The sequence below is a fragment of the Pristiophorus japonicus genome, chromosome 8, assembly GCF_044704955.1.
Source record: "Pristiophorus japonicus isolate sPriJap1 chromosome 8, sPriJap1.hap1, whole genome shotgun sequence".
NCBI lineage: Eukaryota > Metazoa > Chordata > Chondrichthyes > Pristiophoridae > Pristiophorus > Pristiophorus japonicus.
The window spans coordinates 208,051,625-208,068,542 of record NC_091984.1 but is presented as its reverse complement, the minus strand read 5'-3'; the positions used below and the strand labels follow the sequence as shown (position 1 = coordinate 208,068,542).

The following is a 16,918-nucleotide window of genomic DNA, read 5'->3' as shown; positions in this document are numbered from 1 at the left end:
TATTTCTGCAAAAGTATTTAATTGGCTGCAAAGCACTTTGGGATGTCTTGAGGTTATGAAAGGCACTATATAAATGCAAGTCTTTTTTATTTTACACAGAATTTGTCAATAACAGCTGAAAATTCCCACGTCCAGACTGATGAACAGGCCTATGCGGGGGAAACTTCCTGCAGGCATTTCACACATTAAATGGCCAATTTTACAGGTATGTTTAGTGAACTCTTCAGAATTATGCCGATTCTTAAATATACTTCTGTTATAAATGTTATTTTTAGTTGTGTACACTAAGCCAAACAAAGGAGAAAAATGGTGGCCATAAATAGCAGGAATAAATTATTTGAGCAATCTGATTGGTTTGTTTTGTGGTAGTTTTAGCTTACAGGATTTGGAAAAATAGATTAATTTGATTGGATAGTTTTGCGGTCCTTGGTTGCTGTTGATTGGTAGCTGTTCTTTCTGTCTAGTGAATGGGACTGTCTTTAATTGTTTCACAGTTGGCTAAAAGGATCTATGAGCCAATTGGCACATTAACAGATAGTACTTACTTGAGCCGATCATTAATAATCCTATGTATATAGAATGCTATGGATGCAGTGAGTCATGAAGACATTTAATTCTATAAATTACACTTTCTCGATTCTACTTTATCTTGTTTTTAAATTTGAAGTAGTTGTTAACAAATTTGTTCTAAGTTTTGCCATTTATATATTGGTGCACCGACAGAAATGATCAAATCCATTCAGCTTGTTGCAACAGAATAAACTGATGTTACGAGCATATGGGCAGTGTGTCTGAGCCACACAGATGAGGACAATCCAGATTCAGTCTGTGGACCATGGAACGATATGCCCCCGGGCAAAATTAATGCCTGAAGGGGAAGGGAGAAAAATTAAAATTTAAAAAGAGAAAAAAAGTGATCAGATTACAAAGCACTTGAATTGCGTTTCTCTGTGTCTGTCTGTTCAATTTTTAGTGTTATGGATTCAAACAAGGAATTGAAAGCAGAGCAGTTTTACAAATGTAGTGAAAATAAATCTTGAATTGCGAAAATGCTGTGCCTACCTGCTGGTGGAAGGTCCCCAGTTTAAGCATACTGCTCCAGTATTTCTTTACCACCAGGCCAACAGACATGGATGGACCTACTGACTTGAAGATAGGGATACTCTGCTCCTTCACAAGAATGTCAGCGTAGTGTGTGAAACTCTGCAGCAGTAGCACCAGCCTACAGAAAGAAGTACAAGGTTTGCATAGAACAGTGACCACTGTTAACTCTATGTCCACTCCAATATCATTCCATTTTAACATTATAAGTTTCAATCACTTTTTTTTAAATCAGCTTTTTGTAAATATGATAGAATTTGTTACAAAGTACACAATTCTGTTTTTTTTATTTGTAGGGTAGGGTAAACCAAACCCTGGGGACAAAGATAACTACAGCCGGCCACTTTGTAATACCGGCCATATGTTGCAAAATAGTTTTATATTTGGTCACTGATTTGGCAAACAAGATGCCATAGTGTTATCCTATTAAATAAGTTAACTAATTAATGTCTAATTAAACAAATCCATTTTATGATTTGTCAGTTTTCTGCTGATATTATAGTTGGTGGGGTTTCCGCATCTGTTGTTATCTGTGATTAAACATTCCTACTACAGCAGGCAGATTAGTTGTCAGAATCATTTGATGTGATTTATAGGAGACAGCATTTACAGGGTGATAAGAAAGCTATTTAGGGCACATGGATTGTGTCGATACAAAACTGTATATAAAGACCTCAACAGGGGAGGGAATTCTAGGGGAAGTACTTTTCATTACAAGTAAACTCCATTTATGTATTGAAGAAAACAATAAACTCACTGTAAATTTTGTTTTCTTAAATCATCAGTTTTCTTGCTGACATGGAGTAGAGATTCCATGGTTAGGCCTCTCTGGAGATGTCAGGAATGGGGACCATCCATTGGAAGTGGCTCCATTGTAAATGGGGCAGAAAAGGCACGAGTTCAAATTGGCCTGAAAGCTGCTGAGAGGCTAGGCTACCCCAGGAAACCATGCTGCAAGTCAGAAGGTCTGCAACTCCACCTTGAAGCATGGTTTTCAATGGGTTAGATGCCTCTGGAGTGACCCTCAGGCTCGGTTTAAAGTCACACTTCCCCCACTGTTTAATGGGGGTACTCTGCAATACATGGAGATGCTGCTCATAACTGGTATAACCAAAGTAACCTGGGAGGCAGTGCAACAGTTTTAGATGGTTAAATGCTACCCTTGCACTCACCTGGTAATCCCTCAGCCTCAACTCTTGTTAACCTGTGCCGGTGTTCTCTGAAATTATAAGTGGGCTACATCCCGAGAGAGAGAAGGAGGGAGAGCAATCCCTCAGGCAAAAACTACCTGTGTGGATTGGTCAGTAGCTTGATTTGGAGACTCTTGAACATGGCCATGAAACTACAGGACTGTCATAAAACCCCATCTGGTACACTAATGCCCTGTCTCGGCAGCCTGTGTTCTAACTCGCACCAAGTTCCGCTAACCCATCACCCTGTGCTCGCTGATCTACATTGACTCCCGGTTAAGTAACACTTCGATTTCAAAATTCTCATCTTTTTTTCAAATCCCTCCATGGCCTCGCCCCTCCCTATCTCTGTAATCTCCTTCAGCCTCACAGCCGCCCCCCCCCCCCCCACACCCCGCCCACGAGATATCAGCACTCCTCAAATTCTGCCCTCTTGAGCACCCCTGATTATAATTGCTCAACCATCGATGACCGTGCCTTCAGCTGCCTAGGCCCTAAGCTCTCGAACTCTCTCCCTAATAAGAGGTGATCTTATCGAAACGTATAAGATTATGAGGGGGCTTGACAAGGTGGATGCAGAGGGGATGTTTCCACTGATAGGGGAGACTAGATCTAGGGGGCATAATCTTACAATAAGGGGCCACCCATTTAAAACTGAGATGAGGAGGAATTTCTTCTCAGAAGGTTGTAAATCTGTGGAATTCACTGTCTCAAAGAGCTGTGAAAGCTGGGTCATTGAATACATTTAAGACAGAGATAGACAGTTTCTTAACCGATAAGGAAATAAGGGGTTATGGGGAGCGGGCAGGGAAGTGGACCTGAGTCCATGATCGGATCAGCCATGATCGTAGTAAATGGCAGAGCAGGCTCGAGGGGCCGTATGGCCTACTCCTGTTCCTATTTCTTATGTTCTTAAACCTCTTCATCTCTCTACCTCTCTTTTCTCCTTTAAGATACTCCTTAAAACCTATCTCTTTGATCAAGCTTTTGGTTATCTGCTGTAATTTCTTCTTATGCGGCTTGGTGTCAAATTTGTGTCTTATAACAGTCCTGTGAGCGCCTTGGGACGTTTTACTGCATTAAAGGCGCTATATAAATACAAGTTATTGTTTAAGGAAGGAAATCTGGCGTCCTTACCTGGTTTGGCCTATATGTGACTCCAGACCCACAGTAATGTGGTTGACTCTTAACTACCCTCTAAAGTGGCCTAGCAAGGCACTCAGTTGTACCAAATCGCTACTGTAGGAGTACCTTCACGGATTGCAGCTATTCAAGAAGGCGGCTTACCACCCCCTTCTCAAGAGCAAGTAGAGATGGGCTAGCGATGCCCACATCCCATGAACGAATAAAAAAAAAGGTTTCCATGTGTGTCACACATCAGGCTCATTTTAAAAAGGCTATTTTCATTAAGATTTTTTTTGCTTCTGTGGATTTTTTTTCTCTCAATTCAAATTCGTTTCAAATATTAATTTTTCACATTCAAAGGCAACATACTGCAGATACTGGAAATCTGAAATATAAACAGAAAATGCTGGAAAAACTCAGCAGGTCAGACAACAACCGTGGAGAGAGAAACAGAATGTTTCAGTTCAGTGTCCTTTTGTCAGAACTGGAAAATGTTACAGATGTAACAGGTTTTAAGCAAGTACAGAGGCAGGGAAAGTGGGGGGCGGGGGGGGGGATGATAAAACAAAAGGGAAGGACTGTGATAGGATGGAAGGCAGGAGAGATTAAATGACCGAAGGTATGATGGTGCAAGGCGAAAGGAGATGGTAATGGGACAAGTAAAGAAACAAAGGATGGGTCTAGAGGAGGTGTAAATGGAATAGCTGAATCATGACCAGGGCCTGTTGTCCGAAAAAATGGGGAGCGGTGTTTATGATCTGAAATTGTTGAGCTCGATGTTGAGTCCGGTAGGTTGTAAAGTGCCTAATCGAAAGATGAGACGCTGTTCCCCGAACTTCAGTTGAGCTTCATTGGAACAGTGTAGAGGCCGATGACTGAGATCAGAGTGGGAGTGGAGTAGAGAATTAAAATGGCAAGCGACCGGAAGCTCAGGATCACACATGCAGACTGAATGGAGGTGTTCAGAAAAGCAATCACCCAATCTGCATTTGGTCTCCCCAATATAGAAGAGTCCGCATCGTGAGCAGTGAATACAGTATACTAAATTGAAAGAAGTACAAGTAAACCACTGTTTCACCTGAATGGTGTGTTTAGGGCCCTGGACAGTGGTAAGGGAGGAGGTGAAAGGGTAGGTGTTGCATGTCCTGCATTTGCATGGGAAGGTTCCGTGGGAAGGGGAGTGGTTGTTGGGAGTGATGGAAGAGTGGACGAGGGTGTCGAATAGGGAACAGTCCCTTCGGAATGCCGAAAGGAGAGGGGATGGTGTGTTTGGTGTTGGCATCGTGCTGGAGTCTGTGTAAATGGCGGAGAATGATCCGCTGAATGTGGAGGCTGAGGGGGTGAAAGGTGAGCACGAGAGGAACCCTATCGTGGGAGAGGAAGGAGTGTGGGCAGAAGTGCAGAGAGGGCAGAAGACCAACTTGAAACGTTCACTCTGTTTCTCTCCACGGATATTGCCTGACCTGCTGAGTATTTCCAGCATTTTCTGTTTATAATTCATTTTTCAGAATCATGCTATTGTTAACCCAGCAAGTAATGTGACTTTTTGTTTTGTTTCATCTGGATACTGCTGTTTTTCCTGTAGCGCTGGCCCACCGCTTACTCAGCCGCTCGAAAAAGTGATTTTCAAAATGCAACAGTGCCATCTGCTGGGCAAAAATCAGCATTGTGTTAAAATATTATTACAGTAAAAAGTATCTCAGTAATATGAAAGAAAGACTTGCATTTATATAGCTGCTTTCACAACCACTGGACTTTACAGTCAATTAAGTATTTTTGGAGTGTAGTCACTGTTGTAATGGGAAACGCAGCAGCCAATTTGCACACAGCAAACTCCCACAAACAGCAATGTGATAATGACTAGATAATCTGTTTTTGTTATGTTGATTGAGGAATAAATATTGGCCAGGACACCGGGGATAACTCCCCTGCTCTTCTTCAAGTTAGTGCCATGGGATCTTTTACATCCACCTGAGAGGGCAGATGAGACCTCGGTTTAACGTCTTATCCGAAAGATGGCACCTCCGATAGTGTAGCACTGCATGGTAAAAACAACTTGCATTTCTATAGCATTTTAAATGTAGAAAATGTCCCTAAGCGTTTCACAGAGGTGAAATATACAGAAAGCACTCGAAGAGTTCGGAAAGATGATTGAAAGCGGGATAAAAAAAAAAATAGGTTTCACGGAATCTATTCAAATGGGCAGAGAAGTGGCAATGTAGAGGGAGTTCCAGAGAGTAAGGCCAAGTTATCTTGGTCATCTATGATGCAGAGGTGGGAGGGAGTACTGCACAGATGGCCAGAGTTAGAGGATCAAGGGACACAAGCTGGAATATAGGGCTGGAGGAGATTGCAAAGATAGGGTGGAGCAGGGGGTGGGGGGTGGTGACCATGAGGAATTTGTAACTGAGAATTTTGAATTTGATATGATGTAGGGTATATAGCAAAGGAATCCAGTGAGGGCAGGCGTGATAGGTGAGCAGGACGTCATGTGGGGTACAATGCAGGCAATGGAGTTTTGAATGAGTTAAGAGTTTATGTAGGAAGGAATTTGGGAAGAGGGCAAGAGGTGCATTGGAGAAAGTGATTCTAGAAGTAACAAAAGTGCAGATAAGGAACTCAGCGGTGGTGGAAAGAAGATATGAGAGAGGTGGGCGATACTGCAGAGGTGAAAGTAAGCAGTCGATGCTGGATAGAACATATGATTTGAACCTCAGCTTGGGTTGAATAGAACACCTAGGTTGTAAACCATCTGGTTTAGTCTAAACAAGCGACCAGAAATGGTGATGGAGTAAGAGACTTGAGCACAAAAATCTAGGCTGACACTCCAGTGCAGTACTGAGGGAGTGCTCTACAGTCGGGGTTTCCATCTTTAGGATGAGACGTTAAACAGAGCTGCTCTCTCAGGTAGACATAAAAGATCACGTGGCATTATTTTGAAGAGAGACCTGGGGTATGTGTGCATAAATCGTTGAAGGTGGCAGTGCAGGTTGAGAAAGCAGTTAAAAAGGCTTGTGGGATCCTAAGCTTCTTAAATAGAGGTATGGAGTACAAAAGTGTGGAAATTATGATGAACCTGTATAAAACACTGGCTCAGCCCCAACTGGAGTACTGTGTCTAATTCTGAGCACCACACTTTAGGAAAGATGTGAAGCCCTTACAGAAGATTCCAGGGATGAGGGATTTCAGTTACGTTGATAGAATGGAAAAGCTGGGGTTGTTCTCCTTGGAGCAGTGAATGATTGAGAGGAGATTTGATAGAGGTGTTCAAAATCATGAGGAGTCTGGACCGGGTAGATAAGACAAACTGTTCCCATTGGCAGAAGGGTCGAGAACCAGGGGACACAGATTTAAGGTGATTGGCAAAAGAACCAAAGACGACATAAGAAAAAACTTTTTTACGTAGCGAGTGGTTAAGATCTGGAATGCACTTCCTGAAAGGGTAGTGGAGGCAGACTACACTTCAAAAGTACTTAATTGGCTGTAAAGCGCTTTGGGATATCTGGTGGTCATGAAAGGCGCTATATAAATGCAAGTCTTTATTTTTCTTTTTAAGGGTACATAGTTTGTGGCAGGTGCTGAATAATATAGTTTCAGTCTTTCCAATGGTCAATTGGAAGAGGTATTGGCTCATCCATGTCAGAGAAGCAATGCTCAAGTGATTGTACAGTTAAGAGTGGTGATGAAGGATTAGAACTGGGCGTCATCAGCATATACGTGCCAACAGATTGGGGATGACATGTAAATAAGGAAAAGGAGAGTGCAAAGGTGGGACATGCAGGAGCAAGAGGAGAAGCCATTGTTTGAAATATGCTGGCTGTGTGGTACAAGTAGGAGTGTAAGAACACAGGGTGGTATCATAGGGGAGAGCTGATGGAAGAGAATGGAATGGTCGATTATGCTGAATGCTATCGAGAGCCAAGGAGGACAGTCACAGTCACAATGGATATAATTTGACCAAAGTGGTAGAACTAGTAATAAATGGACAAAAATGAATGTTGCTTTGCACAAAGTTGCAATTAAAGTACAGCCAGCCTTCAAGATATTGTTATAAGTATGTTACAGGTTAACAGTGAAAATATTTTTCAGGTTCTTTACGTACTAATTCCTAAATATGTTAAAAAAAATTAACCGAGAAATATCTAAATCTTTACCGTAGTTCTGGCAGGGGTTGCTAATTAGCAAACAGGAACAGCAACTCCAGCCAGTTTTCCGCTCCCTTACTAGAACCACTGAGACCTATTGCAATGAACTGTCCCCAGCTGAGCACAGAACAGGGATCAAAACTGGGACCTTCCTGCTCCGCATGGCTCATCTACTATCTACTGATTGTCTTAACAGCTGAACCATCCAGGGAGCCGCTGCTAGGGATATACTCAATAACATTTTAAAATAATAACATTTGAACAAATGTGTCAGGAGTCAACTGCCATGTACACATCCTTATAAATATTTACAGCTGGGAGATTTATTATAACACAACTAATTACACTGGGAATCCGTCAAGAAGCATTCCCAATGGAAATCTACTTAATCAAAATATGAAAGTGTACTCTTGACTTTCAGAATACTTTTTAATCATACCATGTTGAAAGAGATAAGTCGTGACTAAAATTATTTATATTGTTGTACATGTAATCTGGGACTGTATTTTACAAGCGCAAAGATGTGGAAAATCATAAAGACATTTTAACATATGATATAGATAACATTTCTCATCATTACCGATCAAATCTGATAAATAGTTTAACTGGTAATGTTGATCATATTTCACTACCAGCTCTTTACACAGTGTATTAACAGAAGCTTTGTCATCACTAATGTTAACAAATGCAATGTGACATAATTTATTTCACACGGGTTTGAGAATGACACAGCTGGACCACACATGTTCGTGTTCTGCTAAAATCAAAAAGCAATCTAACCATTGCCTCAATTCCATCATAAGCTGACTCAATACTGGAGCTCAGCAGGACCAGGTAATGGACCCCAACACAAATTTAAAACCTTCTGCAAAGGAAACTTCAAAAAAAATGCACAGCAATAAACCCACAGGTGGAGAGAGTTCATCTGTGAATTATGTGTAATGAAATAATAACCCCTCTTTACTATTTCATTACCCACATCACACAAAGAAAATGGTCACCCCTGAATATAGAGTAATAAAACACCCATTGAGGGCATTTTTAAAAATAAAACTTAAAAAAAGAATGTACATATTTCTTAGCTAAAGAATAACTGAGAAACAATCATTTGAGAAAATACTGTGCATGGTTGAATGGGATCAGCACTTTGAATTTGTTTTTAGGACCACATTTTGCCGGCACAGACACAATGGGTCGAATGGCCTCCTGCTTGCTATAATTTTATATATACAATGATATTTGTGATCTATAATTTGGTGCCATTTAATTCCACTTACATTCCTGACTAGGTTAATTCATGACCCATAGTAAAATGTTTTATCGGCACATCAATAAATAAAGGAAGATTGGGATGGGAATAGGGCCATTAAGGGATCGACAGGATAATACCACAGGCAACGATAGGGATAGGGAGATGGCAGAAATATTACATCATTATTTTGCTTCGGTATTTGCCAGGGAGATAGAACAGGTGGACATGACACTGGATGATGAGACTAGTAATGAGATAAGTGCATTTAAAATAAAAAAGGGGATATATTAAATAAACTAATCAAACTCAAAGAGGATAAAACCACTGGCCCGGATGGATTGCATCCATGCATTTTAAAAGAATCTAGGGAAGAGATAGCAGAGGCATTACTACACATATTTAATAATTCATTAGAAAAAGATGTATTGCCAGAGGACTGGCAGATAGCTAACGTAATACCTATATTTAAGAAGGGGATTGAACATGTCCAAGGAATTATAGACCAGTCGATGATAGGAAAAATAATGGAATCCCTACTAAAGGAGAGAATAGAAGAACATCTAGAACCAAAAAATATAATAATGAATAGTCAGCATGGATTTCAAAAAGGAAAGTCTTGCTTGACCAAACTTATTGAATTTTTTGAAGAGATAACAGAGAGAAGACAATAGTAATGCAGCAGATGTAATTTACTAGATTTTCAAAAGGCCTTCGATAAGGTACCCGATAATAGACTGATGAACAAGGTCAGAGAATGTGGAGTCAGGGGGCAAGTAACAGAATGGATTGCTAGCTGGCTTCAAAGTAGAAAGCAGAGAGTAGGGGAAAAGGGTAGCTATTCACAGTGGCAGAAGGTGAGTAGTGGTGTTACACAAGATCAGTGCTGGGACCACTGCTGTACACAATTCATATTAATGACTTAGACTTTGAAATCAAAAACACAATTTCTAAATTTGCGGATAACACCAAATTGGGGGGGGGCGGGGGGGGGTGGATAGTCATTACTGAAGAGGACTGCAATAAATTACAGGAGGACATTAATAAACTTACAGAATGGGCATATAATTGTCAAATGAAGTTCAACACAGATAAATGTGAGATATTACATTTTGGTAGGAAAAATAGGGAGGTCACATTACTTGGAGGGTGCGAGTCTCGGTTGGGTAGAGGAACAAAGAGGTACAAATACACAAATCGCTAAAGGTTGCGACACAGGTTCGCAAGGCCATTAAAACATGCAAACCAAGCACTAGGATTTATTTCTAGAGGTTATGGGCTCGAACCTCCACTTTTTTGCATGCTTAATGCCCACTTAACGCCCATTTTACTGCTGAAATGACGTATAAAGCCCAGATATTGCCCATTTAGCCACAAAATGGAAGCTGACGGGCATTTCTCGGAAACTTATCGGCAAGCGTTACTTTCCCCATTTGCTTAACGCCGGGAAAAAATAATACCGCCCGCCCACTTTTTTTGGGCGGAATCATCAGAATGGGCGAAATCAACGCCCATATCGCCCAGCGTTAATTTCCACGCGGATTTAATGCCGAGATTCAATAATACCGACCGCCCACTTTTTTTTGTCGTAAAGAGCATATTTACCGAAACTAGCGGCCATGGGATCGCCCAGCGTCACTTTCACCACCTCGCACACATATCGCCCACAATATCGCTCGCCCAGAAAAAGTGGAACTAACCGGAACTAATCACAGCGTTATGGACGCCATGTTCCACATCACATGTCGCATCCTTTAAAAGGCTGCTGAGCTTCAACCTCGGGGGAGTTAGAATGCACTCTGGAGGTCTTTGGAGTTGATGTGAACATCTTGACCATACTGTGGCCGATTGGAATTTAATAGGTGTCTTCATAGAAACATAGAAACAAAGAAAATAGGTGCAGGAGTAGGCCATTCGGCCCTTCTAGCCTGCACCGCCATTCAATGAGTTCATGGCTGAACATGCAACTTCAGTACCCCATTCCTGCTTTCTCACCATACCCCTTGATCCCCCTAATAGTAAGGACTTCATCTAACTCCTTTTTGAATATATTTAGTGAATTGGCCTCAACAACTTTCTATGGTAGAGAATTCCACAGGTTCACCACTCTCTGGGTGAAGAAGTTTCTCCTCATCTCAGTCCTAAATGGCTTACCCCTTATCCTTAGACTGTGTCCCCTGGTTCTGGACTTCCCCAACATTGGGAACATTCTTCCTGCATCTAACCTGTCTAACCCCGTCAGAATTTTAAACGTTTCTATGAGGTCCCCTCTCACTCTTCTGAACTCCAGTGAATACAAGCCCAGTTGATCCAGTCTTTCTTGATAGGTCAGTCCCGCCATCCCGGGAATCAGTCTGGTGAACCTTCGCTGCACTCCCTCAATAGCAAGAATGTCCTTCCTCAGGTTAGGAGACCAAAACTGTACACAATACTCCAGGTGTGGCCTCACCAAGGCCCTGTACAACTGTAGCAACACCTCCCTGCCCCTGTACTCAAATCCCCTCGCTATGAAGGCCAACATGCCATTTGCTTTCTTAACCGCCTGCTGTACCTGATGTACCATGACATCCAGGTCTCGTTGCACCTCCCCTTTTCCTAATCTGTCACTATTCAGATAATAGTCTGTCTCTCTGTTTTTACCACCAAAGTGGACATTCATCGGGACATTCCTTGTTTGTGACCAATCGGTGGAAAACAGAGAGCTACTGTAATGGGGTCTGTTCTTTCTCACCCTCTCTTGGTGACCAATTACATACAGTAGACTCAAGATCGCCGAAGTACGCTCCACAGCATTATGTGCCCAATGTAAGACGTGCCAGACAGATGAGGAGGACCAGATGTTACAACCCCGCAAGTACAAGGAGAAGCATTCTTACCTCGACTTGCCCGACACTACCTGCCTTCAGAGACTGCGCTTCCACAAAGAGGTTATCACTGAGGTATGCCAGCTGATAAGGGGAGATCTGTAGCTTGCCAGCACCATCAGCACTGCACTGTCCGTCGAGGTCAAAGTCACCGCGGCACTGTAGTTCTACGCCTCGGGTTCTTTTCAGGCCATAGCTGGCAACATTTGCGGAGTTTCTCAGCATGCCACACATTGCTGCATTAGACAGGTCACTGAAGCCCTGTACGCACACAGAAGGGACTTGATCAGCTTCCCTACGACCAGGGAGGCACATAATGAGAGGGCTCTAGGATTCTCCAGAATTGCAAACTTCCCCAAGGTACAGGGAGCAATAGACTGTAAGCACATCGCGATGCGGGCACCTTTTCAGGATGCTGAGGTTTTCAGAAACCATAAGGGATTCCACTCCCTGAATGTCCAGCTGGTTATCTGGCTGTGAATGCTCAATTTCCAGGCAGCATCCATGATGCTCACATCCTGCGTGAGACTACTGTATCTGACTTGTTTAACAATCAGCCACAAGATCAATGCTGGATGCTTGGTGACAAAGGATATGGCCTCGCCACCTGGCTGATGACCCCCTGCTGTGTGACAACCACACCGAAGCCGAGAGGCGATACAACGAGAGCCACAGAACAACTTGCAATATTGTGGAGGAAACCATTGGAGTGCTGAAGCAGCGCTTTAGATGCCTGGACCATTCAGGAGGCGAGCTCCAATACCACCCTGAGCAGGTAGCTCAATTTGTGGTGATGTGCTCCATGCTGCACAACTTGGCTATCAGGAGGGGACAAGGATTGCCTGATGAGTCTGACAGTCCACCTCACCAGAGAGAGGAAGAGGAAGACGAGGAGGCGGACGCTGACATCGGCCCAGACAATCAGGCTTACGCTGAAGCCATGCCCCCGCCCTACTGTAGACCGCATGAAAGGGCCCGTGGTGTCTTGATAGCTGCAAGAGTCTTACGTCAGGAGCTCATCAATGATCGCTTTGCCTGAAAGAACGTTGGTGTTATTTACAAGGCTGACACACTGCTGGGTGTGCAGGGCATCACCTTGGTGACAGTTTTAAAGTTTAAGTTGATTGAAGTTAAGTGTCATTATACCCTTTGATGTTAAGGAATCACCAGCGTGTAACAGTGCAGCTATCTGAGCCAATGCGCAACAAGGTTTTGTTAAATAAAAAACATTTAAACTGAACATTTGTCTGAAATCAGTAGTATTTATGTAAAAAAAAACTCTCACCCCCAGCTTCTCCTCCCCACCTCTACCCCTTCCCCTCCTGACTCCAAGCTGCCTGGCTGAGGAGCTCCTCAGGTGATGCTTCATTGTGTGGGTGGGGATGACGGCCGAATCGCTGCTTGGAGTACGGATACAGGAGAGGAAGGTCCCGAGGTGGGAACGTGCTCCGAGCCAGAAGCATGATGCTGCTGCTGGCTCTCATGTGTGGTTGGCATTGGGGATGCGGCACCTTGGGGTGCAATGCCGCGCTCCGGGACCACTGGGAGCCCTCTGCCACCAGTGTTCCTGGCTACCAGCTCCAGGTCCTCCACCATCCCTTCCATGTTATATCTTATTTGTTGGACAAAAACTCGCTGCTAACTATGTTCTTGGTGCTTAGTCGGCTTTTTGCTGCTGGTGAATCTCCCTCGTGCCTCCCACAACAGTTAAACAAGCACACACCACAGCCGCACAAGCCTTCAGTCCCTCTAAGCTCCCTCTTTGCCTCCCCTTCTGCGCATGTCACGATGACCCTTGACCTCCTGAATCGCGGGAATCGAGCAATGCCATGCCGTTGCTAAGGATGGCGACACTTTACGGCAGAAGGTCAGTGAGATTTAACGCTACCGCCCATTTCATATCGCTCGCGGTAATGCCCAATTTTTTAAAATGGAGACTAGGTGCTTTGATAATGGGCGAGAAGCTGGCGATCTGAAAACCCTTTTTTACCGCCCACGCCGAAAATAATGCCCATTTTTGGGCGATAAGTACCAAAGTGGAAAATTTAGCCCATAGAATTGAAAAGTAGGAATGGTATGCTAAACCTGTATCGAACCTTGATTAGACTACACTGAGGGTACTGCATGCAGTTTTAGTCGCCATATTATAAAAAGGATATAGAGGCACTGGAGAGGGTGCAGAGAAGATCTACAAGGATGATACCAGAAATGCAAGGGTATACATATCAGGAAAGGATGAACAGGCTGGGTCTCTTTTCTCTTGAAAAGAGAAGGCTGAGGGGTGACCTAATAGAGGTCTTTAAAATTCTGATAGAGTGGATACAGAGAGAATGTTTCCACTTGTGGGGAAGAACATACATAAGAACATAGGAAATAGGAACAAGAGTAAGCCATTTGGCCCCTTGAGCCTATTCCGCCATTCAATAAGATCATTGCTGATCTGATCCTGGCCCTAACTCCACTTCCCCGCCCGCTCTCCATAACCCTCGTCATCATTCAAAAATCTGTTAATCTCCATTTTAAGTCCATTCAATATCCCAGCCTCCACAGCTCTCTATGGTAGAGAATTCCAAAGATTCACGACCCTCTAAGAGAAGAAATTCCTCCTCATTTTTGCTTTAAATGGGTGACCCCTTATTCTGAAACAATGCCCCCTAGTTCTAGATTTCCCCACTAGGGGAAACATCCCCTCTGCATCTACCATGTCAAGCCCCCTCAGAATCTTATATTTTCAATAAGATCACCTCTAAGTTTTCTAAACTCCAATGAGTACAGGCCCAACCTGCTCAACCTTTCTTCATATGACAACCCCTTCATCTCAGGAATCAAGTTCGTGAACCTTCTCTGAACTGCCTCCACTGCAAGTATATCCTTCCTTAAATAAGGAGACCAAAACTGAATGCAGTACTCTAGGTATGGTCTTACCAACACCCTGTACAGTTGTAGCAGAACTTCCCTATTTTTATACTCCATCCCCCTTGCAATAAAGGCCAACATTCCATTTGCCTTCCTGATTACTTGCTGTAACTGCATGCCAACTTTTTGTGTTTCATGTACAAGGACTCTCAGGTCCTTATGTAGCACTGCATTTTGTAATCTCTCTCCAGTTAAATAATAATTTGCTTTTTTATTTATCCTACCAAAATGGATAACCTCACATTTTCCCACAATATACTCCATCTGCAAATTTTTGCCACTCGCTTAGCTTATCTATATCTCTATGTAGATTCTTTGCGTCCTCCTCACAACTTGCTTTTCCACCTATCTTTGTATCATCAGCAAATTTGGCAAGATTACATTCGGTCCTTTCATCCAAGTCATTAATATAGATTGTAAATAGTTGAGGCCCCAGCATGGATCCCTGTAGCACTCCACTAGCTACAGTTTACCAACTTGAAAATGACCCATTTGTCCTGACTCTCTGCTTTCTGTTAGTTAGCCAATCCTCTATCCACGCTAATATATTACCCCCAACTCCATGAACTCTTATATTATGCAGTAACCTTTTATGTGGCACCTTATCGAATGCTTTCTGGAAATCCAAATACACGGCTGGTTCCCCTTTATCTACCCTGCTCGTTACATCCTCAAACTCGAGCAAATTTGTCAAACAAGATTTCCCTTTCATAAAACTATGCTGACTGAGCTTGACTGCATTATGATTTTCTAAATGTTCTGCTAATACTTCCTTAATGATGGACTCCAGCATTTTTCCAGTGACAGATGTTAGGCTAACTGGTCTATAGTTTCCTGCTTTCCATCGCCCTCCTTTCTTAAATAGGGGTGTTACATTTGCAGTTTTCCAGTCCACTGGGACTTCTCCAGAATCCAGGGACTTTTGGTAGATTACAACCAATGCATCCACTTCTTTTAAGACCCTAGGATCAGGCCATCAGGTCCAGGGGACTTGTCCACCTTTAATCCCATTAGTTTGCCTAGTACTTTTTCTCTATTGATAGTCATTGAATTAAGTTCCCCACCCCCCAATCCCCCACAATAGCTCCTTGATTATCAATTATTGGGATGATTTTAGTGTCTTCTGCTGTGAAGACCAATACAAAATATTTGTTCAAAGTCTCCACCATTTCTCTGTTTCCCATTATTAATTCCCCAGTCTCATCCTCTAAGGAACCAATGTTTACTTTAGTTACTCGCTTCCTTTTTATATACATGTAGAAGCTCTTACTCTCATAAGCTATCTTCTCTCTCTTAATTATTTTTTTAGTCGAAGAGCGTAACTAGAAACCACCAATATAAGATAATCACCAAGAAATCCAATAGGGAATTCAGAAGAAACTTCTTTACCCAAAGAGTGGTGAGAATATGGAACTTGCTACCACAGGAAGTGGTTGAAGCGAATAGTATAGATGCATTTAAGGGGAGGCTAGACAAGCATATGAGGGAGAAGGGAATAAAGGGATATGCTGATAGATTTAGATGAGGAAAGACGGGAGGAGGCTCAAGTGGAGCATCAACGCCGGCATGGACTGGTTGGGTTTCCCCATGCCCTTTGATGCCTTTTGTTCCTAGAAATCTATCTCCCTCTTAAATATATTCAGTGACTTGGCCTCCACAGCCTTTTGTTCCACAGCCTTTTGAACCTCCACAGGTTCACTACCCTCTGAGTGAAAATATTTCTCCTCATCTTGGTCCTAAATTTCCTACTGTATCCTGAAACTGTGACCCCATGTTCTAGGCTTCCCAGCCAGGGGAAAACATCCCCCCCCGCATCCAGTATATCCAAACCAGTTAGAATTTTATACATTTCAATGGGATCCCCTCTCATTCTTCTAAACTCTAGTGAATACAGGCCTAGTCGACTCAATCTCTCCATTCGACAGTCCTGTCATCCCAGGAATCAGTCTGGTGAACCTTCGCTGCACTCCCTCTATGGCAAGTACATCCTTTCTTAGGCAAGGAGACCAAAACTGCACACAATACTCCAGGTGTGGTCTCACCAAGGCCCTGTATAACTGTAGTAAGACATCCTTGCTCCTGTACTCAATTCCTCTTGCAATGAATGGTCTGTTTCTGTGCCATATATCCTATGTAATCCTATGACTTTGTCACTGTTCATTTTGTGGTTATCCACATACTTGTGCCTTGTCAAACTACAAAGTGACCAACTCCTCTATTGAGCAGGGTTTATCAAAAAGTTGTTTTTTTAAAAATCAGTTCTTCAGAATCAGTAACTGGGACTGAGAATGATGCAGCACTGGCCTTCTATACTGGTAAGCTGGCTAA

At 42.9% G+C, this 16,918-nt stretch overlaps 1 protein-coding gene across 2 annotated transcripts in view; it reads right to left on the bottom strand.

Moving 5' to 3' along the window:
* The window catches only part of ccdc157 (coiled-coil domain containing 157), a 57,624-nt gene that overhangs the window by 28,698 nt on the left and 12,008 nt on the right, over positions 1-16,918 (bottom strand). For both annotated transcript variants that reach the window (XM_070887873.1, XM_070887874.1), the window contains exon 3: positions 1,063-1,222. In XM_070887873.1, coding sequence (XP_070743974.1) covers positions 1,063-1,222 — 160 coding nt within the window. The remainder of the gene's footprint in view (positions 1-1,062; positions 1,223-16,918) is intronic.